Source organism: Populus trichocarpa, chromosome 9 (genome assembly GCF_000002775.5).
Source record: "Populus trichocarpa isolate Nisqually-1 chromosome 9, P.trichocarpa_v4.1, whole genome shotgun sequence".
NCBI lineage: Eukaryota > Viridiplantae > Streptophyta > Magnoliopsida > Malpighiales > Salicaceae > Populus > Populus trichocarpa.
This window is the reverse complement of record NC_037293.2, coordinates 12,358,930-12,384,340: the sequence shown is the minus strand read 5'-3', so window position 1 is coordinate 12,384,340 and position 25,411 is coordinate 12,358,930. Positions and strand designations below refer to the sequence as shown.

The 25,411-nt window shown below is 34.5% G+C and overlaps 3 protein-coding genes and 1 pseudogene across 3 annotated transcripts; 2 read left to right on the top strand and 2 right to left on the bottom strand.

Moving 5' to 3' along the window:
* Positions 1–225: 225 nt before the first annotated feature.
* Positions 226–2,062, bottom strand: LOC7478577 (capsanthin/capsorubin synthase, chromoplastic). The gene has a single exon (XM_002313575.4). The coding sequence runs from the start codon at positions 1,981–1,983 to the stop codon at positions 493–495; it is 1,491 nt and encodes a 496-aa protein (XP_002313611.2). The 5' UTR covers positions 1,984–2,062; the 3' UTR covers positions 226–492.
* Positions 2,063–5,884: 3,822 nt separating this feature from the next.
* LOC7478578 (L-ascorbate oxidase) lies at positions 5,885–10,036 on the top strand. The gene is made up of 5 exons (XM_002312802.4): positions 5,885–6,320; positions 6,479–6,571; positions 6,909–7,121; positions 7,881–8,078; positions 8,817–10,036. Exons 1-5 carry the CDS (start codon positions 6,000–6,002, stop codon positions 9,783–9,785), a joined length of 1,794 nt encoding a protein of 597 aa, XP_002312838.2. The 5' UTR covers positions 5,885–5,999; the 3' UTR covers positions 9,786–10,036.
* Positions 10,037–15,740: 5,704 nt separating this feature from the next.
* LOC7478579 (ras-related protein RABB1b) lies at positions 15,741–18,025 on the top strand. The gene is made up of 6 exons (XM_002312803.4): positions 15,741–15,910; positions 15,991–16,130; positions 16,491–16,573; positions 17,206–17,410; positions 17,521–17,589; positions 17,705–18,025. Exons 1-6 carry the CDS (start codon positions 15,865–15,867, stop codon positions 17,795–17,797), a joined length of 636 nt encoding a protein of 211 aa, XP_002312839.1. The 5' UTR covers positions 15,741–15,864; the 3' UTR covers positions 17,798–18,025.
* Positions 18,026–18,849: 824 nt separating this feature from the next.
* LOC7478580 (uncharacterized) lies at positions 18,850–25,054 on the bottom strand (annotated as a pseudogene).
* Positions 25,055–25,411: the final 357 nt, after the last annotated feature.

Below are 25,411 nucleotides of genomic sequence, written 5' to 3'. Positions count from 1 at the left end.
GGGTGATCCACTTGAGTAATGGCTAAGCAATTTCAAGTGGTTTTTGGGAGCCACTGGGTGTACCAAATTCAAACAATGAATATAGGTCACATTGATTTTGGCTTTCTTTGTTTGTAATCCACCAAGTGCCCGGTTTTGAGGCTTGGTTTCCCAGTGAAAAGCATCAGAATGACTGGGAAACGCAGGTTGTCCAAAAATATTTTGCCCTTTCAAATGCTTAAACACTAAAGAGAAAAAAGAAGGAATATTTCTTCAAGATTCATTACACAGTTGGAGAAGTTTAGCAAGGCAAATTAAAGCAGGTTAATTCACATATGCCTTAATCAACTTCATTTCCAATCTCAACAATCTTGTTTCTTTGACTATGGACAAACATACGAGGGAGCTAGCTCATACGTTGCTCAAGCTGTGGTAATTTGAAAAGGCTGGCTTGATGATCATTTTATTCAGTAATGTGATCACTTGATCGATATGTGTTGCATCTTTCTATCCTTAGATGGTTTCAAGTGCCAAATTCCCCATCATTTTGACAAGGGGAACGGGACACTTTGTAACAATATCAAACCTAGATGGATTTGAGGCATTACTAAATAATGATAAGCTTAAGAAAAGAAGCTCTCTAAGAGATAACCTTGAGGAGAGGAACCCTTGCCAGTAATAAGGATCCAAATCAAAGAAAGCGTCAAAGAACCTCCTAGTTCCATTCAGATCAAGCTTCAGCAAAGTCTCCATCCCAAAAGAATAAAATTCCCTTGTACATCTTCTCTCTAATGGCCACAACCCATTCCACACTCTATGATGAAGTGGCCTTCCTCTAATCATTCGGGTTGAGCCAAGACACTCCACGATTGCATCAGCTACAATTGGGGCTAAGGCCATTGTTCTAGCCACCGTATACCCAGTTGAGGGGTGGACTACCCCTGAAGTCCCACCAATAGCCATCACACTTTGAGGGATTTTTGGGCGAGGTCCTCCCATTGGGATCACACATTTCTCATTTTCTATTACAGTCTTCACCCTGATTCCTAAATGTCTTAATCTTGCTACCATCCTATTCTTAACCTCCATGTAAGATAACAAAGGCCTACTAACAAGAGAAGTCTCTTCCAAAAATACCAAGTTTGAATCAAATGGCATGGCATAGAGGAAGGTCGGAATTTTTGAGTTATTAGCACGCAAGTAAGGTTCATTTCCCATATGGGAATCTCTCCAATCCATAAGAACCATTTTATCCAAGTCAAATGGATGGCAATCCACTTCAGCTAAAATGCCATGAGCAATCTGATATCCATGGTTTCTTGGCTTATCATACTCAGTAAACGTACTAGCAAAACCACTTGCATCAACAACTAAGCTAGCTTTTAGTTCAATCCCATCATCACAAACAATTGAAGACTCAAACTCCTTATGTTCCAAATTCAAAACCTTAGCTTTATGAAACCTAACCCCATTAGAGGCACAATTCTCCAACAATTTTGTCTTCAATTCCTTTCTACCAACACGACCATAAGGACGGTCTAAATACTTGGTCGTGTCATCATCAATATGGACACAAGTCATAGGCCATGTTTTGTCCAAACAATCAACCAACCCCAAGCTCTCAAACTCATCAACCCAAACACCATAGTTGTTAGGCCACATAGAAAGTGGTGAGGGATCAACACAACATACCTTGATTCCATAACCTGACACTTGCTCGGCAAGACGCAAACCAGCCGGGCCAGCCCCAATAATGATCACATCAAAGCAGCGAGGCCTGTCAGCAGGATCAAACCATGAGAGATCAAAATCCAAGAACTCGGGTTTTGATTCGGGTTTCAAGTCAAGAAAGCTTCCAAACTTGCTGCTTTGGATTCCATAGCGGGATTTTCTTGAAGGTGTGATATGGGGTTTTGGAGAGGAGAACAGAGGAGGAGATTTATGGTTTAGCTGAAAAGTTTTTCCTGCAGGAGATGGAGGAAATAGCCCGAGACAAGTTGCCATATGCAGCAGACAAGGAGGAGAGGTAAATTAAAGAGTTTGTGGAGAAAAAGTTATAAATGGGAAATGAAGTAGAAGACAAATACTCTCACGACCATTGTTATAAAACCTAAGTCGGGAATAATGGCCTCAATTAAAAATATAAAAAAATAATTATATTATTTCAATAAAAAATAAAAATTAACATGTTGATGTTCGAATCTTAATTAGTTCTCAGGTTTAGATTAACCTGATGAATCTAAATTTTTTATTAAATTATTAAAATGTTTTTTTTTTTTAAATCTAGACCAGTATAGATTATCCAAACCTTATTAGTTTTTTTCTCTTTTGCTCAGTTTAGTATAGCAAATTCATCTTCTATTTTTTATCACGATGAAATTAAATTTATATAAATTGTAATTTTTTTGTTACCATGAAATAAATCACATCTAATTAATGTTTTTTTCATTTTAATATTTTGTTTTAATTAATTATAAACATTTATTTTTCATACATGTCAAATACCAAATAATTAACTGCGAGTAGTTTTTATTGACATAATAAGACAAAATGTATTTTTTATATATATATCTAAATTTTTATTAATTTTTTTATGCAAGTGTCTCGTCTTTAATTTTATATATTTGATTACCATTCTTTAATTTTTTTTTAAACGCAGTAGTTGTTAATTATTAAGTAAATTTATCAGGTGTCGACTAGACCTAAAACCCACGCTTAGGCTTAGGCAAACCCAATTCCCCATTCCCCAGCCTACTTTTCAAGCCCGTGACATTGTCGTTTCCAGTAGTTTTTATGCCTAGCAGCCCAACTAGGAGAAAGCCCCCAACTGAGGCAGATAGGCCAGCCCATTACAGGCTACAGTTGGGCCAGGCCAGGTTCTGAACAAAGTTCATATTATAACACCCACAGACTAAAAGAAGGTCAGAACATTCTAGGAAAACACAAAATTCACGAACAAAGATCAATTAATTTGAGACTTGGCTTAGGTGAGGTTTTAAAAAACAATATTGGTGAAGATTGACTGTTCAACGTAGCAAAACTGAATCAAAAATTGCTCTGACTTTTTTTAAAAAAATAAGGTAGAGCAAAATTAACTTGAGTTTAATATTTTAAATTATTACCTAGACTGTTAATAATATTTCTTTAACATATATTAGAATTTTGATGATAAAACGATCACGAGCTCAAAACTCATCATCCTTATTTATTTAATAAAAATTAAAAATAAAATAATATATATATATATAAAGGAACAATTCAGTAATTCATGATTTTAAAACCTGAATTCAAATACTCGTCAAGTTTTATTTAAAATTGTTTCGGATATTGGTTAGGTCAAACTTGGATAACCCAATAAGTTTACAAGTTATAGGTGAATTTAAATTATTATTATTTTTTAATTCGAAACGCATTATTTTAATTTGTTTATTTAAATAATACTGTTTGGAATTAATCGAATGCCTCATGGGTTAATTTAATGATTGAACAACCTGAATCCAATACCAGATCAGATCTGAGCAAACTTCACAATGACGATATCAGTGCCTAAAGGCTAAAGTATAGTGTGCGAATTTGAAGGCTAAAGGGAATCGTGGCCCCGTCTCAGAGAAGCATTACAGCTAGCACAACAAGTCCGGGAAGACAGCAAGCACGATGATCAACAGTCAACAATCAATCCTGGCTGGCTTGAACTCTTTTAAGAAAGGGTTGGTTTCAAATTAAGACAATAATATTCTCTTTTTCAAGGTAGCCAATATACAGGATTAATTAATTAACCCTCTAATATTCAATTGACCCAAATTAAGATTGAAGCTAGCCGACGATGAACACAACAATAAATAAATTATAAGTGAAAAGAAGATTAATAAACACAAGGAAATCATGCCTTCCATAGTTTAATAAATTCAAGCGCAAATATTATTTATTTAATTAATTAAAACATTCTTTTTTTCCCTTTTGAGTTGGCACCAATATTAAATAAGCCTGACTAGCTTACCTAATTAATACATTATATTAAATTGATCCATTAATTTGATTGAACTTGAGAACTGTTGGTGGAGGATGTTTCTCTTGCAATATAGGACTCCACAAGTATTCCACTTTGCACTCATTTCGATCGGACCTGACACTTTGTTGTTTATGATTAACAGGAAGCATAATTATAAAACACGTATTCTACAAACACGATTAAATTATGAAATTCCAACTTTTTATATTTTGGATGGTAAGAAATGAATTTAACTCCTTTAAAATTAAATTAAAAGTGATATTATTGTAGTTTTAAAATTTGATTTATAGATTAATCAAGGGCAAGACCTGAATTATAAGTTTGAGAATTGACTCGGGTTAATTCATTTTTTTAAAAGAATCAAAAAATATTATTTTAACAATATTATTTTTTATTTTTTCCTGAATTTTACCCGGTTTATAGATCAACTTATATTTTTAATTAAATTAATCGAATTATATATAGATTAATCTCTAAAGTCCATCGAGTTTTATAATTAGAGGCTATCATGATTCATTAAAGTAACAATTGACTCCTCCTTGAAAGACTTACCATTTTTTTACTTCTAATTAACCATCCTGTTGAATGAAAATTTAATTATTGATTGAATTTCATCAACAAAATAAATCGTATTAAACCTAATTTAACCTGTAACGTGTATATAATAACCCAAAAATTGTTTTATCCAAGTGCATAATATATATATATATATATATATATATATATATATATATATATATATCCTATATTACCGTTGCCGCCTGAAATCAAGCAACGGTCATATAAGATTTTATATATACAATACTTAATTATTTTTTGTTTTGATCAAACCCGGATTATTTTAATAGCAAAATTATAATGGAAAATTTCAGAGTGCTCAAGAAATAATCATCAATATTTTCTCTATGAATCCATTCTGAACAGAGATAGATGATGAAAAGAATAACATAAGAATACTTTTATATATTCTTTAAAAAAAATTTACTTTTTTTTTATACTTTTTATCTTGTTTTTGTATTTATTTATATTATAAAATAAATATTGATAAGTATTCTTTTAACACTCTAAAATTTATGCGGATCGAATATAGAACATAACCATCAATAATTAGCCACTTCGTTTTTAGTTCTACTTGGCAAATTGATTTTGCGGGGATCGATGAGTCGCATTATATATGTTATTTCAAAAGAAAAAAAATATAGACATCGGGGTAGCTAGTAAAGCTAATTAAATTAAAGTACAAATAATTAATATATACTTATCTGGACATAATTATGAGATAGAACATGATTAATTTTTATTAAATCTTCAACTTGTTGGAAAATATATTCTTGCGCGTTTCTTTTTTGTTTTTTTGTTTTTGTTTGGTAGCCAGGTAATATGCCATTTTTCAATTCATTCTTTAGAATCTCCTTTTTTTATTCCTTTTTTTTTTTTTATAGTGTCGAATCTCCTTTTCTTTTTTACGGCCGGCCTGTACCTGATCAGCTCAGTTTATATTTTTTTTTTTTTGCAAGTTTCTTTTAAATTTTTTGTGATCTATTCATAGTTTTGTTTTTTCATTTCTCTATTTCATCATTTTCTTCTTTGTTTTTTTTTTCTAAATCATTTCAGAAAAGAGGCTGGGTTAATTAATTATTCCTAGATATTGTAAGAAAATAGAAGATAAAATCTCTATATATCATTCCATTAATTATTACATTCTAATTTCCAAATCATACAATAACAGAGAAAAAAAAACTTAAATCAAGGAGTTATAATCCAATTGATATTAATATTTTTTCCTTTTTCTTAAGAAATCTTGAATTGTAACCTCTCCTTTGTAATAATATTAAAAAATCTGGCCAGCCACTTTCTATATATATATATATATATATATCACCCCAACGTGCATATCCACTAATTAAGCCAGAGCTGAAATTTGAAAGAGCTCTTTCCTTCTTCCACAGGAAATATCCCTTTTCACCTAAACCACTACAAACTTCATCTTCTTGGCATCCAATAGAAGAAGATGGGGGCACCTTGCAACTCCTTGGGTGAACCATTCTCCAGAAGTTTCAAGGGTCTCATTGTTTGGTGCATTTTGCTTTCATTGACCCTATGTTCGTTGGCTACTGCTACTTCTAATAAGACTAGATCACTCCATTTTTACAAATGGGAAGTGGAGTACATGTACTGGTCTCCAGATGGGTTAGAAAATGTTGTTATGGGCATCAATGGCAAGTTTCCTGGACCAACGATCCGGGCTAGAGCTGGAGATACAGTTCATGTGCATCTCACAAACAAACTCCACACCGAGGGAGTTGTCATTCACTGGCATGGAATCAGACAGGTTTCTATTCATTGATCCCACTCTCTCTTTATTTCTGCCTTTACTCTTAATAAAGTACATGCAATTAATTTTGTTGAAGCATCTTTGCATGTGACAATGCAAGCATCCACTAAGCCATGCCTTGTCTATTCTGTATTCTCTGCTGTTTTCCTTTGCAGAAAGGAACGCCATGGGCAGATGGGACTGCTTCCATTTCGCAGTGTGCTATTAACCCCGGAGAATCCTTCGATTACAGGTTCACAGTCGACAGGGTAAAATCTAGCTTCCTTAATTTCTCGTTAAATTTCTAATAATTAAGAAAAACGTGTTTAAGAATACGACGATATTGATCCACCCCCACCGGCCTGCTACCAACGTGGGATGTGTCACTAGGTAAACTAAATATAGTAGTCGGTCGGTCAATATATCAAGTTAACATATCTATTAACATCATAAACAATACATTTAACTTACTGATCATCATCATGTCGGTAGAGTTAGCAACGTGCAACCCTTCATCCATGTTGCCCTAAAGAAATAATGGCTTTTCTAGGAAGGGGTAGCTAACTTGAAGAGCCTGTATATTAATGAAATTTTGATGTGGAGCAGGCAGGAACATATTTCTACCATGGACATTATGGAATGCAAAGGTCAGCAGGGTTGTATGGGTCCCTCATAGTGGATGTTGCAGAAGGAGAGAAAGAGCCTTTCCACTATGATGGCGAGTTTGACTTGTTGCTAAGTGATTGGTGGCATGAAAGTGCTCATCACCAAGAAGTTGGCCTTTCTTCCAGACCAATGCGCTGGATTGGTGAACCCCAGGTAGTTTCGCAGTATTCCTACGCAATAATCGTATTTTTTGAAGTCAATATTGATATCCCAAATTAATTAAAAATTTTTTTGATAATTTATTCAGTTTTAGACCCTTGTCTTAATCTTAAGTTCATCGTCATGCTTGCTATCTGGTCTTCCATTAATTACGAGGTTAATTTTTTAATCAACGTCCTACATAGTAATACTACATATGCTTGCTAGCTAGATGGTCAGTCCTTACTTATTGTCGTAGTGGATACACAAAGCTAGTACTTCCCAAGGGGGCATCAATGCATTAAAAATTGGGTTTTTTTTGGGAGCATAAGTTTTTAATTTCTAATTAAAAACTTATTGGTACAATATTGAATGCAACAAGATTTAGAAAAACAAGAAGGAATTAATAAATTACCCCTCCTGATCCTGGCCCTATTGAATATTCATACATACTGTATTATATAGTCCTATAGTACTTATCTACTATAAGACTGGTATTTTTTTTATTATTTTATTTTAATTTATTTGAGAAGAGGATAGGTTTATTTTCAAATGTAAGAAAACTGGCAAGTTAATAAACAAGGGCCCTCATGTCTCAATTATCTCAATAAAAATCAATCAAATTAATTTTATCTTTTTATCCATCGTGGTTGGCTTGTCGTGTTATCTTATTTTACCCCAATATTCAACACGAGGTAAAAGGAAAAGGCGGACAAATACCATTTTCCAATGCGTTTTCCTTTCCTTATTGACCATGTTTCAATTTGTGTTCAGACCCTGCTCGTAAATGGAAGAGGTCAGTATGGATGTTCCCTAGCGGCCCACTATAGCAACAACTCCTCTCTCAGTCAGTGCAATGTAACAGGACATGAGCAATGGGCACCCTATATCCTGCATGTGGATCCAAACAAGACCTATAGAATAAGACTTTCTAGCACCACTGCTCTGGCTTCTCTCAACTTGGCCATTGGGGTGAGTATATATATGTCCACATGCACGGCAGTACTTCAAATTGATATATATACGTACAGCAAGATTTTGATTCTCTTTGATATATATAGTATATATATATAGTTCTTTCTGATATATAAGAATGATTCGTTAGAGTTGAGATGATTACTTGACGATGCTAGCTGATCAAGTTGTTGCCAGCTGTGAGAGCAAAATATGCGTGATAATATATGGACGTGATGTATAACAAAATGTTTGTCTTCTTTAAGCTAATTCCCTTCTTGAGGATACAGTAGCTTTGTTCATACGTAGTAAGAATCTCTTTATATTTAGCTAATATATCACCCTTTGCCTTTGTTTGTTTCAAATTTGCGTCATCGCTTACCTTATTTTACATTTGACATGCTATCTTCAAACATGACAGCAACATTTCTGCTGCTTTTATTTTCTCATCTTCGGAAATGATTGCTGCTTTCACCTTTTTAAACCGATCACCTTTTAATTACATGACTGTTTTTTTTTTGTTTCTTCTAAGGCTTGTCGCGTGACTGATGTTGTGGTTGATTGTTCCTCTCCATGATATTTTAAAAACAAATATCCTTTTCCCATTGTCATTCTTTTTCCCTGTATCATTGAATATATATTAATTTCCATATGCATGCATGCCTGCAAATTTGAACAGAACAACTTTGAAATATGCAAATGTGATGGATAAAATTATTTACATATGTTCATCTTTTTATTGTTTTTTGTTTTCAGAATCACAAAATGCTGGTGGTGGAAGCAGATGGAAATTATCTCCAGCCATTTGAGACTGATGACCTAGACATTTATTCCGGTGAGAGCTACTCAGTGTTATTAAAAACAAGTCAAGACCCCTCACAAAACTACTGGATCTCTTTTGGTGTAAGAGGAAGAAAGCCTCAAACCCCACAAGCCCTAACTATACTAAACTATAAAACCAACTCTGCATCAAAATTCCCTCTTTCTCCACCTCCTGTAACTCCTAGATGGGATGATTATGCTCACAGCAAGGCATTCACTAACAAAGTCAAGGCCTTGGATCACAAAACAATCCCAAAACCTCCATCAACTTACCACCGTAGGATCATCCTACTAAACACTCAAAACAAGATGAATGGCTATACTAAGTGGTCTATCAATAACGTTTCCCTCTCATTACCTGCCACTCCTTACTTGGGGTCCATAAGATTTGGACTACAAAATGGTTTTGATCAAACAAAGCCACCTGAGAGTTTCCCAGTACAGTACGATGTTATGAAGCCACCGGGTAACCCCAACACCACTACTGGGAATGGGGTTTACATGCTTAGTTACTATAGCACAGTGGACGTGATACTTCAAAATGCTAATGCATTAGCTGAGAATGTTAGTGAAATCCACCCGTGGCATTTGCATGGACATGATTTCTGGGTGTTAGGGTATGGAGAAGGGAAGTTTACAAAAGATGATGAGAAGAAATTTAACATGAAGAATCCACCTTATAGAAATTCTGCAGTGATATTTCCCTATGGATGGACTGCACTAAGGTTTGTGGCAGATAATCCAGGAGTATGGGCTTTCCATTGCCATATTGAGCCACATTTGCATATGGGCATGGGTGTGGTTTTAGCTGAGGGTGTCCAACGTCTTCCTAAGATTCCTAAGGAGGCTCTTTCTTGTGGTTTGACTGGGAAGAAGTTCATGACTGGAAACAATTTGGGCTAAGTTAATGCCATCGATCGATCTTTTAGCTATGGCTTTATTATATGATTTTCTGTATGCTATTGTAATATGCAACTTGGAGTCCATCAAATATCGTATGACTTGCCAGAGAGGGTGAGGGAATGTGCTTGTCTTTTCTTTTTGGTTAAATGTGCTTCTCAAAGGGAGAGAATATGTATCTTAGCTACCGTATTTATAAGGTATTCGGAATCTGATGATGTTTTTATTATCAATGTTATTATTATTTTAAGGTATTCTACTTCTTCTTTTTTCGTCTCTCTTCGAAAGCTTAAAGCATTACAATGTGAGTATTTGTGTATGGCGTAGTTCTGGGATTTCTCAAACCTCAAAATTGTAGCTATAAACTATATATAAAGAAAACTCTGAATTATATAAAAGGCTACGAATACATCTCTGTATACAAATCAAAGCTAATTTGATATTAATATTTTAGAAAACTAAGAAAACTATAAATCATTTCAGAAAAGAAGGTTAGCTATATTCTACTAATGTCAACGAAAATTAATACTTTTATATTATATTAAAATCTCTAAATATCGTTGTAATTTAATGTAAAACAAAAACAAACCGAGGCGTCAAGTAGAAACGAACAAGGTCTTACGGCACGATCGATCACCATTAATAATTACATTCTAATTTCCAAATCAAATAATAACAGAAAAAAGCTTCACACTGAGGGAGTTGTCATTCACCGGCATGGAATCAGACAGGTTTATCATGCAATCTCACCTTCTTAATTAACCTAGCTCAAGGGCTAATCCTAGCTAGTGATCAAAGAGATTAATTCGCTTACTTTTAACTTTCTGGGTTTAAATCTTGAGATCATCATCGATACACTATGCTAATTTGAGGGTGTGCCATGAAATTGTCCAGATAGCTAATTATTAAATTGATAGGAAAATACTTACCGATTTCTTATTTTTGTTCGCCATTAATTGTCGCAACTAAACTTTTAGTCTACGTAGTTGAATCTTGAAAATTCATAGCTAGTGTGCTATTAACCCTTGAAACCTTCGATTTCTTATTTATTCCCGTACGTTGTAATTTTTTAATGGTGCATGCTGTAAGTGGATCCAAACAAGACCTACAGAATAAGAAATGCTAGTACTTCTGCTCTGGGTTCTCTCAACTTGGCCATTGAGGTAAGGACACATATAATTACTGATGATAAAATTGCATGCATATATATAGTATTCTTTCATTACGAACAACTTGAGCCCCATGTTCTTCGTGGCATATATAGTTGTCAGATCCAGTTCAAAACTTGACTTGTTTTAGGGTTCATGTCATTGAGTTGCCGGGTCAATTATTTTGTCCCCACGAGCCCTAACCATGGTAAACTATAAAAATAACTCTGAATCACAATGGCCACTCTCTCCACCTCCTGCTGAAACTAGATCAGAAAGGAATGATTATGCTCACGGCAAAGCATCCTCTAGCAAAATCAAGGCCATGGATGATAAAAGAATCCCCAAATCCCCCACCGACTTAGCACCGTAGGATTGTCCTACTAAACACTCAAAACAAGATCAAAGTAAGTGGTCTGTTAATAATATTTCCCTCACATTACCTGCCAGTCGGGCTCCATTAACCGATTATATTTTAACATAGAGCTTTGGAGCAACGGCTAGATGTGCTAGAAGATTAAAAGAAAATCGTTGTTCTCTGCTCTTGTTTTTTCGTGTCAGATGGTTTTGACTTTTTTTCAATACTTGTAGGAATGACGTTTTTTAGAAGAAATGACATTTTTTTTTTCATTTTATGTAGCTTTTCCGTTGAAGGGTGTTAAAACTGGAATAAAAGGCCAAAAAATATCATTTTTTCGGTTAATTTGGCTTCTCATTTAGCATCAGCATTGGATATTAATATAGAAAATGCGTTTGATGACAAGACAAAGCCGCCTGAGGATTTCCCAGGAGATTATGATATGATGAAGCCACCTGCTAATCCCAACTGCATAATTACAGGAAATGGGATCTGCATGTTTGATTATGAGAGCACAGTGGATGTGATACTTCAAAATGCTAATACATTAAAAGATATTTTTAATATATAGCATATCGTCGGCGAGCACCTCGAATATTTTACAGGTTCGGTGCCTTTTAGGCCCTTTTCCTTTGAAATTAATGAATGCCAAGTTAGCCATTGTTGCAATCCAAGAATCATTGACTGATAATCAAATTGCATGATAACAATAACAACACATGCAGTGATGAGAATAAAACTTCCCACCACTCAAATAACTTCGTCGCAAATTAACTTCTCAAATACATTAATGCTTGCATCAGCATCCATTGAGAAACATAAACCAGACCGGGGAAAAAAAGCAGTAGCATATCAGCCTGGCACGCTCTCCCTTTTCCGTAGCTTCATCTTTAAAATTTTTCTCGACCTGCAATATTCCCAAGTAAGTCAACTTCAAAAACAAAATTCGAAAAGTAAAAAAAGAAGTGGGAAGCGCTAGTCAGCAACCAGCATACCACCATTGCAAAGTTTAAACCTAAAAGTCAGCCGGACTATCCACGCCATTAATCAAATCCGTGCATTACATTGAAAATTGAAATGGTTAAGAACGAGAAAGATGGGTACAATCAATAATGTTGGATAAGGAAATGGAAGATTTCTTAGGAAATCCAAAAAAAACTTGATTTTCTTTCCCTTTTATCAAAATCCAGAGCATTAAAGCCTCAATGCTGGCCTAGCCTAGCCTTCTCCTTCGCCTTCTTTGGTGTTTGAGAGACTGGACAAGAATCTAGAAAGATAAAAAAATTCCTCACCATGACTCACGGGTAGTGAATCGTGATGGCCTGCTGCTGCTGCTGCTGCTGATGCTACTGGAGCTACGTACTGTTACTGCTTAAGTAGCGGAGGCAGAAGGTGGCTGCTGCGAAGGAGGATGGCAGACGGCGGTGGTGGAAAAGACCGAGGAGGAGGCGGCTGGAACTGGCTGAATAGCGAGCGAGGAAGATTGTCTGGAGTTTTTCTTTTCTTGCTTGGTAAATGAGAGTATCGTCTCAATTTGGCCTTTGGGTTGGGTGATGCTGGCGCCTTTCCTTTGGGTTTCTTAAAAAAATAAAAACCTTTACAGAGTTGAATTATTTTTAAGTAATTTTTCATTGGCAAAATTAAAAAATATTTTTTCCTAATCATATTTAACTTATTTATATTCTTAAAATGGTATCAAATTAATTTTTTTTTCTAATCAGATTTTAAAGCCAATAATAACATATTGAAATTTACTCAATAAAGGTTTCAAGGTAATTAATATTAAAATCGCTTTTAGATGATTGATATAGTGTGTTTGGTATTGTGTGTTTTTTTAAAGTGTTTTTTGTTTAAAAATACATTAAAATAATTTTTATTTTATTTTATTTTTTTTACAGTAGCATATCAAAACTATTAAAAACACACTAAAAAACATTTATTTGATACTTTTTTAAATGAAATGTAATTTTAAATGCACCGAAAAATAGAAGTTACTGCATTTCTAAACACTAGTAATTGATTTCTTCATCTTTTTTAATTTGTTGTTGAGAAATATTTGACTAAAGTAATGATTATTGTGTATGTTTAGTATAGTGATAGTTTTTACGGTTGTGATTTAAAAAAAATAGGTTTAAGAAAAAAAAATTATTTTAAAAAATATATTTAAATAAAACTATTGTGAGATGAATTTTTGTAATAAGAGATGAAAAATAGATTTTCAAGGATGAAAATGAGGCTATTTTAGCTTCTACAAAACCAAGATTTAAAACGCAATTATATGTGAGATTTAGCATAGAATGTGAGGTCTGGTATAAAAAAAACATAAACTGTTTAATTAATGAAATGATTATTTCTTTATGATTTTATAAAAATCAACAAAAAGAACCCCAACTTTCCTACTATACCAAATTAATATATATTTACATATTACAATTATGAAAAGAAAGACACATCTCATTCTGATAATTAAGATATTTGCTTATGAGCTATTATCATGTTATCTGCTAGTAAATTATTGCGTGATTGATGATTAATCACATGCAAGCCAAATTTAGTTTAATTATAGATATCAAATTATTATAATATAATAGAGGCAAGTTAAATTGAACCTCCCAGAAAGAAAATTACCAACTTAAAAAAAATAAAAAAATCTATGGACACTCTACATGTTGCCGAGCATCAAAACTGTAGGCTACGATGACATCCCTACATGGGCCACATAATAATCCATGTAACCTTGCATGGACACTCTCTAGTGCAAGCCACACATAAAAAGCCATTCTTTCTTTGGTTGCAGCCGAAATATTCAACACAAAAAGGCCTGCAGGGTACGGTACGTACGTATCAGTTTTGATATTCTGCCTGCTGTCTTGCAGGTCCAGTTCCTGGTCCACCAGATATTGGGTTCAGCCTCAGCTCGTAAGCGCTAGAAACTAGCACCCATCTGGGATCATCTTCAGGTGCGGGGGCGCGCCTCTGCCGTTCATAGAAAAAGAGGGAAAAGAGTTAAAATTATATATTGTTATGTTTGTTTTTGTGTTTTAAATTTTTTTTGAAAAAAATTAATATTTTTTTTATTTTAAATTAATTTTTTTTGATGTTTTTAGATCATTTTAATATATTAATATCAAAAATAATTTTTAAAAAATAAAAAATATATTTTAATACATTTTTCAAATGAAAAACAACCATAACCACACTCTCAAACACCCCCTAAAACATCTACAAAACAGATCTTAATTAGAACCAACAGGATGTTGCAAGATCACAGGATGAACGCTCCTAAATTTTACTCTAAGAGAACAACACATTCATGGCATTTTGCAATTTCACCAGCGAAACTCCAACTCTCGAAGCTTATGAAAGGACACTGGGATCTGCTTACGGGAATGCGAGGACCATATGGGCAGCGTGCATTAAACAGGGCACATGGTGAGATCATGACCACCAGACATTTCCATTCTCTGAAAATGACCCAAAGGGGTCTCGTGTGAAAAAATGTTTGATAGTTCCAGAAAAAAAAAAATCTCCACAATTGAAAAAACTGGAAATTTGCGTTGCTACCCGGACAGAACAGTCAGATCTTAAAAATAATCTCGTCGAGGCATTGATTTTGATAACTTTTATGATTTTATTTGTTATTTTTAGATTTTATTCTTCTTTCATTTATAATTTTGGACTTTTATTTTGTTTTCTATACCATTTATGATTTATTGTCTATTTAAAACTTTATAAATCTTTAACAGACTTCATAATTATTATTTTAGAAGAATAAATTTGTGAATTTAGGTTTAATATTTGCAGTCTATTTCGCTCATCAAAGATTATGTGTTTTTTATTTATTGTTGTTTTTAATTCCCACCTCCATTACCGAGTTTTATTTAATTCAAACGGCTCACTAATTAACATGGCTTTTTTAAATAGCCAAAATCTGATTAATTCTTTCATTTATTTTTTTAACTCAAATCAATTCAGATTTCAAATTAATTGAGTCCCGGGAAGACGATGGGTTGATCAGGATTTTACTATGAGTACTCCTATAGTTATCAAAGGAAGGAGGAAGAAAGAAGAGAATTGTAAGCTATGGTCAGTTTTTTTTTTTTCAAATTTTGTCTTTATCTGTATTTATTTTTTTCCCATTTATTATGTGTTTATTGAATATTTTTTGGTCACTTTGTTTCATAAATTAGTATTGGTGTATTAAAATATCACTTGATCAAAAAACAAATATTGTGCAATTAAATTTAGTTTAAAAATTTACCTTTCTTAAGGACTTTAATTGACACTTAGTAATTTGTATTACTATATTTTTTTGAGAATATTATTATATAATTATTAAACGATAACTACAAGTAAAAAGATGAGAGATTAATTGAGGATTAAGAAAAGGGTGGCGACGATACGTAAACAAAAGCAAAAACACACGTGTCGGTGATTCATACATAATAAGGCGACACGCTCTCTTTTGTTTTCTTACCCATTATTATTACTTAATTAATCAATTTAGGTTACTTGAGACTCTGTGTTTCAATTCTGAAATAAAACTCTTTTTTCTAGACAGAAGATCGAGACGACAATGTCTTACGATTACCTCTTCAAGTACATAATCATCGGTGATACAGGTTGGTCCCTCTTCCTCCTCTACTTGCTTTTTCTTTGTTTTTTTTTCTCTTTTTAATTTTAATTGGGATTTGGATTATAGGCGTAGGGAAGTCATGCCTGCTCTTGCAATTCACTGACAAAAGATTCCAGCCTGTTCATGATCTCACCATCGGTGTTGAATTCGGAGCTCGCATGGTCACCATCGATGCCCGCCCTATTAAGCTTCAAATTTGGGACACCGTACGTTTTTTTTCCTTTTATTTACTTGGTAAATTTGTTTAGATAACAAGAGTTTCAAGTTCGCTTGATTATGGCGGCCTTGTGTTGATTTTCCTGAATTAGTTATTTATTTGCTGATTAACTTTTTTTTTTTAACAAAAGAATATTAATTCTGCTTAAAAATATTGATGGGTTTTTATTACTTTTGGATATATTTTTGGCTTTTGCAATTTATTTATTATTATCTGATATTTTGCTCATACTTAGTTGCTGAAATTGTTCCTTCTGCTACTTGCGAACTCCTACATTCGATACACTTCATAAAATAAAAATCAATTGTCTGTGTTCCTGAGCAAGGACCGTGTTTGGTTCATGTTTTAGGCTGGGCAAGAGTCCTTCAGATCCATCACTAGATCTTACTACAGAGGAGCAGCCGGAGCACTTCTGGTTTATGACATTACCAGGTCAGTGTGTGCATATAACAGCAGCAATTTTGTCTCTTACCAACCTGTATTTGTGTGTGCATGGTTTTGGTGACGTTCTTTTCTGCTAGAATAAAGAACCGGGATTTGAGATCCATAAGTTTATGATTTTTGTGGGTGATCACTTTCTTCTTTGAGCATAGCGTTTTGTGTGTGTTTGTGGTAAAATTATCTTGTATGGTCTTGAAACTTGTTTTCAGTAAGTGAAGACTGAAGCTATAGGGATGATAATCAAAGAGTATTTGATTATGCTTGGTAAAGTATGTGTTCGAAGAGGTCAAGCTGTACCATGTTGTTTACCTATTCTTGTGGAGTTTTTACTGTTTTGAGTTAAGCATCTACCCTAGTGTATCATCCTACACGTTTCTGTAAGCCAAAGAATCAATTTCTTGTTATTCTAACATTAGGGTCTGGGATGCTTGATTAGTTGCCCTCCAAATTTGTCCCTATTTTTGCAAAACTGAATGTATTTATACTAGCAGTTAGAGGGATACTCTGTATTTTAACTTTTGAGACTGCCTGTTCGCTCCTATATTTTATTTTTTACTCTTCAAATCTATTTTCTAGTATAGCATTTATAACTTTAGCTCAACTGAATATTGGAACTTTTGCAGGAGAGAGACGTTTAATCACCTAGCAAGCTGGCTGGAGGATGCTCGGCAGCATGCAAATCCCAACATGTCAATTATGCTTATTGGGAACAAGTGTGATCTTGCTCATCGTAGGGCTGTTAGCAAAGAGGAAGGGGAACAGTTTGCAAAAGAAAATGGACTTCTGTTCTTGGAGGCATCTGCAAGAACAGCTCAAAATGTTGAGGAGGTTATGTATCCTAATCCGGGCCTCAGTTTTGTTAGGTCTTTAGTTCCTCGCATCCCCCGCCTCCAACTTAAAAGCATACCAACTAATATTATTATAATAATTTATCACAGGCCTTCATAGGGACTGCTGGAAAAATCCTTCAGAATATCCAGGAAGGTGTGTTTGATGTATCCAATGAGGTAATCATTTAATAGGCAGTGTTTGGAATAGGTGATCCTTTCTGGAATCATCCATTTATCGTTTCAGTACAAGTTGATGTTTGTTTTGTTGATACCTTTGTTGTTTCAAATGCAGTCTTCAGGGATCAAGGTTGGATATGGGCGCCCCCAAGGTGCATCAGGTGCAAGGGATGGAACTGTTGCTCAAAGAGGGGGGTGCTGCAGCTAATTGAAACACAAATAGAACCTGTTTATTTGTTCTTGTTGTGCAATGTCCGGATCCCTCTGATGAATATATGTTTAAAACTTTCATTTGACTGCAGACGACCATTTAATGTATAGATCCAACATCAGTTACCTGAAGTTAGTTGATTTTAATGATAGGGATTGAAGTTCGTTTGCTGTAAAGTTGCTTGATCAACACTGAAGTGTGAATTTGCACGTCGTTTATTTGGTATTTAGGACGTGTTCATTATTGTTTCCATAATGCATGACTCCACCTAAAACTGAAGGCCACCCCTATGCATGATGCTCTTTTTATCTTATGGATGCGGAAGGGGAGCGTTAATTCGGTTCTTATCTGTTAATCACTTAATCTGTCACATAAGGATGTGCCTGGGATCAATTCACTCTCTTTGGCCTTTGGTACAATCCACTAAATTGTTTCAGTGATTCATTTAAAGCTTGCCACCGGTGATACTGTGTTAAAAAAAAACCGGCACAAACCCGCTCGAGCAAATAACCGGCACAAACCCGCCTGATTTGCTCGATACATGCATGAAAGCCCGCATGCTTCTTCATAGCTTTTCTGTAACGTAATTTTTTATTTATTGGAGATTCATGACTCCAGCTTGTACAGTATTGAAAGTTCATCTGGAATCATCTACCAATGTGCATTACGAAAACAACTGCTCCATTTTTTTAATGACAAGTGGTTGACGAGGCACATGCAGGTAGTTCCATTTTAGTTAAGGTCAGGATGGTGTCAGATATGGTAGTTCCATTTTAGACACAGCCTCGATGTGTTCCATCACCAGAGGGTCTGCAACTATCCCGACAGCGTTTCCAAATACTGTCCAGCCACATCTGGTCTCATTGTCCGAGCCTCAAGGAAATGAGATCCCTTTTTATTTATTTATTTAAACCTAGCCCCAGCGAAGTGCTGCGAAGATATGAGCCCCGGCAAACGTTCATGAGCTGCCTTTTATCATCTCTTGGAAAATCGGCCAATTACGGAAGTGAATCGTTGCTTCAACTGCTATTGAGCTCCTAAAAAAATAATTCGGGAATGTAAAGGGTAAATTTCTCTTAATACCAAAGCAGCTGGCATGCCTCGGTGCATTTGAGGTCAAAGGTATTTGAATCCAATTATGGGTACAAACATAGACCGGAGTGACTCTTCTCCTTTAGATTTACAAAGATGCCGTGAGACATGGGGCTTCCTCCATTCAGTCAGCATACGCTAGAGAGAGATCCTTGACCTAAAATAGATTCTGCACCAAGCAACTAATGCAATTGAACGTGTAGATGATTGCAGCCTGGTTCGGGGAATCATCTATTCACTGACGGCACGCTGCCTTATTACCAATATCTTGCATCCAAATTTGCAAAAGCCTGGGTGCCCTGTAAAGGCTGAAAGAGCACAACACCGGCAGGCACTCCATGAGCAAAATAATGATCTTAAAACGGATAGATGGTTGTAAAATACACAGGTTGCCCATATGATCTTACAAGACTATTGTTGATGAGTTACTTCATATTGATCAAATCATCAATGTTAAAAACAGTATCAAAATTGTGAGCTGTGCACGCATCAAAATGCATCGCATGCATATGGGAGAGCAAAGCAATAAATGTTATCACATAAGCTCCTCGTCTTGAGCATTAAGTGACATGCTCGCAACCCATCACTATGAACCACCAAATACCTGCATACAGCAGCAAAACTTAGATCCAAGGAATAGATTAGGTGATGAAAGTTGTTACTTACAAATAATGACTCATTCCTGCCAGGACATCTTTAGAGAGCTGAGGTTTGCTTCTCTCTCTCTCAGCAATTGTTTTTTTTTTGTGGGAATTGTCGGAAAACCATTGGTTTCTGTGGGGCAACAGAAAGTTCACCTCCAGATTCTTGTTGGGCCTTTTGCTTCTATAAATAGAAAAGGAAACCGATCATGTGAAGGAGGTTGAAGAATAAATGATGCCATGCCATAAAAAAAAAAGAGAGAAAGATGCACATGGTGGTGAATCCATTAATTTACATTACAAGAAAGACCTACAAAACAAAACAGAATGGCATGAAAATCACGAGACTTGCTAATTAGTTAAAGGTATCAAAGCATCAGCATGTACAAAAAAAATTCCAATAAAAAACAAGACCATTCAAAACTAAGAGAATTTTTTATATATATATTTGACACAAGGAGTGTTATATATCCAAGTCGATCAAAATAGTAAATAACCATTATCTGGCAAAATTTGAGAAAATATGTTTCATGTTCACACAGACGCATATATATACATGTGCTACATCTTTATCAGTTGCAAATTGACAGCATGCTGCCCTCAAACCCAATCAAGTACATGCCTCTAAAGCACCTACATTTTCAAGTTCCCTCAAAATCTTATGGTTCCTGGCTTACCCATCAGAGCTTGCCATGTCCAATTAAATGAAAAGATAACTGGTTTTGACATTTACTGACATAAGGAACTATGACAAAGTATCTTTGTTAAGTATTCATTGAGGATTTAATAATAATTATCACATAAGCAGCATATTAAGGATTACAATAACAGAAAGTATCTGATAAGTGTTCATTGAGGAATTCATAATAGATGATCACGTAAGCAGCATATTCTAATGCATGTTCAACACCTATGGATGTGAAATACAGATTTGAAAACATCACGTAAATAAAACACAAACATATGTATGATCACCACCCTCTGACAACAGTACCCACTCAATCCTCCTATTCCTATTCCTATTCCTCTTATTTCTTCCATCTAATTGAAGAGAATTACCTTCTTTTAATCAAATTTCAATGACATAATTAATCTCAACCATATAGAAGGAGTTGACGCATGGCATCGTGTCTCCGCTGTGTCCATACCATAACTCATCATGAAAGTGTCAAGCTACTGAGGCAAGGAGGCTAACTCTTACAAAACAAAAGGAGCCTGTTCGATCAGACATCAAAATGATTTACTTGCCTCTCTAAATGAGCAAAAAAAAATCATTTAATTGCGAGTTTCAATTACCTACAAACAAATTTCAGATTCACAATGAAAATATCTGGCTTCAACTGATTCTAAGCTAGCCATACTGCCCAACTATTGTGCCAAACATACTTAAACTGGCCTATAAGGAACTTGAGTATTGTAGTCCTGACACAGAGAACGAAAAGCCAAGTTTTTCCTTACATAATAAACAACACGATTCAAATATATGTTCATGTTATTAACACCAAAAAAAATGTATGAAAAATACCCTTCAGAGTACCCTTTAGCTTTAGCTCCATCACCTCTTTTTCTACTCTTATTATTATCATTCACTTGATCAATAGAAGAACTATCTGTAAACACACAACAAAAATTTCTCAATAAAATTGAAAACCCATTTTCCCCCTTATTTTTAAATATAAACATATAAACACGAAAGAAGGAAGTATTAGATATCGTATATTGAGGAGCAAGGTAAATTCATTGAATTTCACCATCCTGATTGAGAAGTTGACAAAGCTTAACATGGTCCATACCAGGAGGAACTCTACTTATGTAACGAACACCACGCTTTTGAGCCTTTTCTGCTTCTTTCTTTAACTTTTTCTTCTTTCCCTCCTCTAAAAACAACACTTGTTCTTGGTCTTCGTGTTCCTCACTCATTCTTTTGCACAAAACAAAACCCTAAAATCAAAAGGAAAGAAATGGACAAAATCACAAAGAGGCTAAGTTTGCTTCAGGTTAACTAAAATACAAAATCCATAACAAATATCCCATCCTTAAAATTTTAGAAACTGAACATGAAGACAACATTAATAAACATTCTAAAAGCCTGCGAGGCATTAAGGCGTTCGCTTGAGCACTCTAGGCAAGGCGAAGCGAGGCCACAACGCCTTTATTAGCCTCGAGTGATGAATCTCAATGAAACACTACCTTGGCGAGTGCCTCGTGAGCGGGCACCAAGCATTAAAGCGAATGCTTCACTGGAATACTTCTTTTTTTGTTGGATTTTTCTTTTTTTTAAAAAAAAATGATTTATATTTTAACCTATTTGTCCATTTTTTTTAATTTACCAAATGAAACAACTCAGGGGTATTTTTGTAAAAAACAAAGATTAGGATAAAAGAATAATAAAAAAATCATTAAAATGGGAAGCATACAGTCAAGGAAGGACACTTGAAGAGAAACATGAGCCACACTTTGTGTTGAACAAAGTTAGAGAACAACAACACAAGTATAGAACAAGCATGGATGATGATGTTTTTGAAGATTAATGAATAATGATGATGATTTTAAGTTTGTTTTTTAATCTATTTGGCTACTTACTACAATACTGCTTTAAATTATCTTATTTTGTTTTAAGGGTGAAAGATATAACTTTATACGACTATGTTATGGTATTTTATATTTTATTTTATTTTCTAATGATCTAATCTTAATTAGGAAGATATATAGTTTAGATATATATATAATATAATATAATATAATACCATACATATATATTTTTTAATCTATAGAATATCGCCTTGGTTCATTCGGGCAAGCACCTAGGCATGGGCATTTTACAGGCTTGGCGCCTTTTAGCGTCTTTTGGCTTTGACAACACTGATAAATCATCCCAATTATTTTGGCTCATGAGAGCACAAAGATTTTAGCTAACAATTTTTCAACCACCTCAAAGTTATAGAACTAGTAATAGTCTCCGGGAATGTACAACATAACAACACTTGTATCTAATACTCTCCGGGAATGTACAACATAACAACACTTGTATCTAATACTCTTGTATCTTGCAACTATAAATATGCAAATAGCAAATGACAGGGAGGACACGCAATATCCAGCAGCGCTATTCTTTGCCTCAATCAACAGTGACAAGCAAAATAGACTATAATAAGTGCCATCCATGTTAAACAGGACAGAATCCAATTCTGATTTTAAAGATAGCAATGGATTTAAAAGCATCAAAGATACAATTATAAACCATATTTCTCTAGTCCATAAGATGCTGCAATCGAGTAGTGAGTAATTTCCATCATTACTTAAAGTTAAGATCCAACAGGAAGTCTAAAAGCATTAAAAAATAAACTGTCACTAACCTTCCCTGAAATGGAATTCGAGTTTTGACAATTCTTTTTCTTCTGGATTGAAAGTGGATTTGGAACCTGGAAAGTATGACAAAAAGTTAATCAAGTGAGCAAAGACGTTGCTCCTGAAAGTACTTGGAATGTGAACAACAGCATTCTATCACTTACTTTTCTTGTCAATCAAATTAATGTTTAAATGATTCAGTTTACTATACTGTGATGTTCAAAAACAAGTTTGCCGTGCTGCTGCTTAACGCGTAAAAAACCATATTGCCAGAAGCATCCACCTTAAAGTATAAATCAAATAAATACTATCAAACATCATATAAGAAAAAAAACAGAAAATCTCGGTCCCTTAGCACCCCAACAACAAGCCCCCCTCCTCCCCACAGGAAAAGGAAAAAAGTTAGCCTCAGCTTCACGTAAACATAATGTCATCCTAGTTATGGACTTTTAAGTTCATAGAAACACTCATGGTAGCGGGGTAAGATGCCAAGATTTTTAGAGGATGTCCATCCATTTTGTGTTGTTATTACATAAGGCTTGAGCATAACTAACATAGATTTTTCTCATTGGAAGTCATGGTAGCAAGCAGGGACATAGACTGTGCTTGGGAATGCATATTGATAGGGAGATGCTTTAATGATTCCATTCATGCTTTAACCAGTAAAGTAGACATTGAAAACAAAAAATTAGAAAAGAAGAGCCAGATATCCCCCAGTGATCATGGTGGAGAATAACACAAACAACATAATAGATCCCTTCAAGATGTTGTTCCTTACTGGTTATAGATGTGCATATACCCTAATAAAATAGCAAACATAATACCTATAGACCCCTTCAAGCAGTTCTTCCTATGGATTAGAGATGTTGATAATAAACAAGCTTGAAGCGGGCAACATAACTTAGCTTTCTTTTTCTTGATTTGAGGTCTATCCTTGACATTCATTCCCTTTCTTGCAGTATATCTCTTAGGCTCTATTTCCAAATTTTCATTTTTGGATCTCTTTTCATCAGAAGAACCCCCAGTTTCCTGAATTTCCAACAAGTTCTTAGTCCTCGTTTTTAGAACATAGCTTCAAATTCGGACATATGTGACTGTTCTTCAGAATTTTTGGCAAGCTGCTGCTGAAATGCAGATGGTGGCTCAAGAAAGAGGGCATTTCTCAGACCAAATATGAGAGGGACACCTGTGACCTGCAGAACATATGATTAACTGACTGAAATTCTAATTCTTCAGAAAATATGTCCTCGGTTTGAAACATTCTGCTGTGAGTAGTATTTAGCAATTTATCAAATTTTCAATGCAACATATAAGAAAACATAGCTCCAGACTACACAATTCATAAACTATTGACAAATAAGCATATCACATTGTTAGCAACTATCCAGTCCCACCACAATTAAAGGGATACACAATTCATTAACCATCAAAATAGAGTAAAAGAATTTAAATGAAATGAAATGAAAAAAAAAAAAAAACTAACCTCCTGGAACTTCTTCCGCATGTCAGTGTCCTGGGTACCAACAAGGAAGTGGTCAGGGTTATATTCTCCAATAATCTCCACAATGCAACCCTCTGCACTCTTCATTTGTTCATGATCACACCTGCCATTGATAATTATATCAAACCCGGAGAAAAAAAGATTAAGATTTCAGAAATCTACAAATCCACCAAGTTCAACAACAAAAACCCACAAAGATAAAACCTTTAACAGGCACAAAAAGAAAAAAAAAAGAACCCACCTTGCAATCATAAGCCTGTTAGCTGCCTGAAGAGATTCAGTATAAGATTTCCCGAGTCTTTTCAGCTCTGCTAAAACACACCTACAACCCCGAAAACAACAACAACAAAAATAAAAATCCAATCTTTTTTCCTGTCTTTGAATATAAACTCAAAGAAAAGCAAAGGAGAGGAAACCTGGTAGTGAAGAGCTTGACAGGGCCACAAGGAATATTAGAGATAGCTGTATCAGCAGGAACAATGTTATTAGCTATTAAGTGGTGAATAAATGTGCCGTCCCATAAGACCTTGTACGGCTGCCGGAACGCGAAACATACGGTGTAAAATCTCACTGCCCGGCAGTGGCGTTTTCGATTTTCGAGGATCAGATTAATTAGGCCGGGCCGGACCGGGTTAGTCATTATTTTCCTTTTCTTTGTTTTCCAGAAATTTGTTTTTTTAAAGAAATATTGTTAAACTTATTATTAAATTATGGTTATTAAAATATATTAATTTGTTAACGCACTAATCTAAAATTTTGATTGGGTTAGGTGTTTTAAAAAACTATTTTGAACATTTATCTAATTAATCTATAACTGGATTAATTCAATTAAATCTGAGTGAGACTCCATTGCATTAACTTTAAGTGTTTTTTCATCCAAAATATATTCATTTTAAAATAAATCAAGGTTAATTTGTTGTTTCAAAAATTAATCTCATGAACCAGGAACCCAGCCCAAGCTTTAAATCATATCTGAATTCGAGTCGAATCTGATACTTATAAATTACACTTTCAATAACCATGACGATA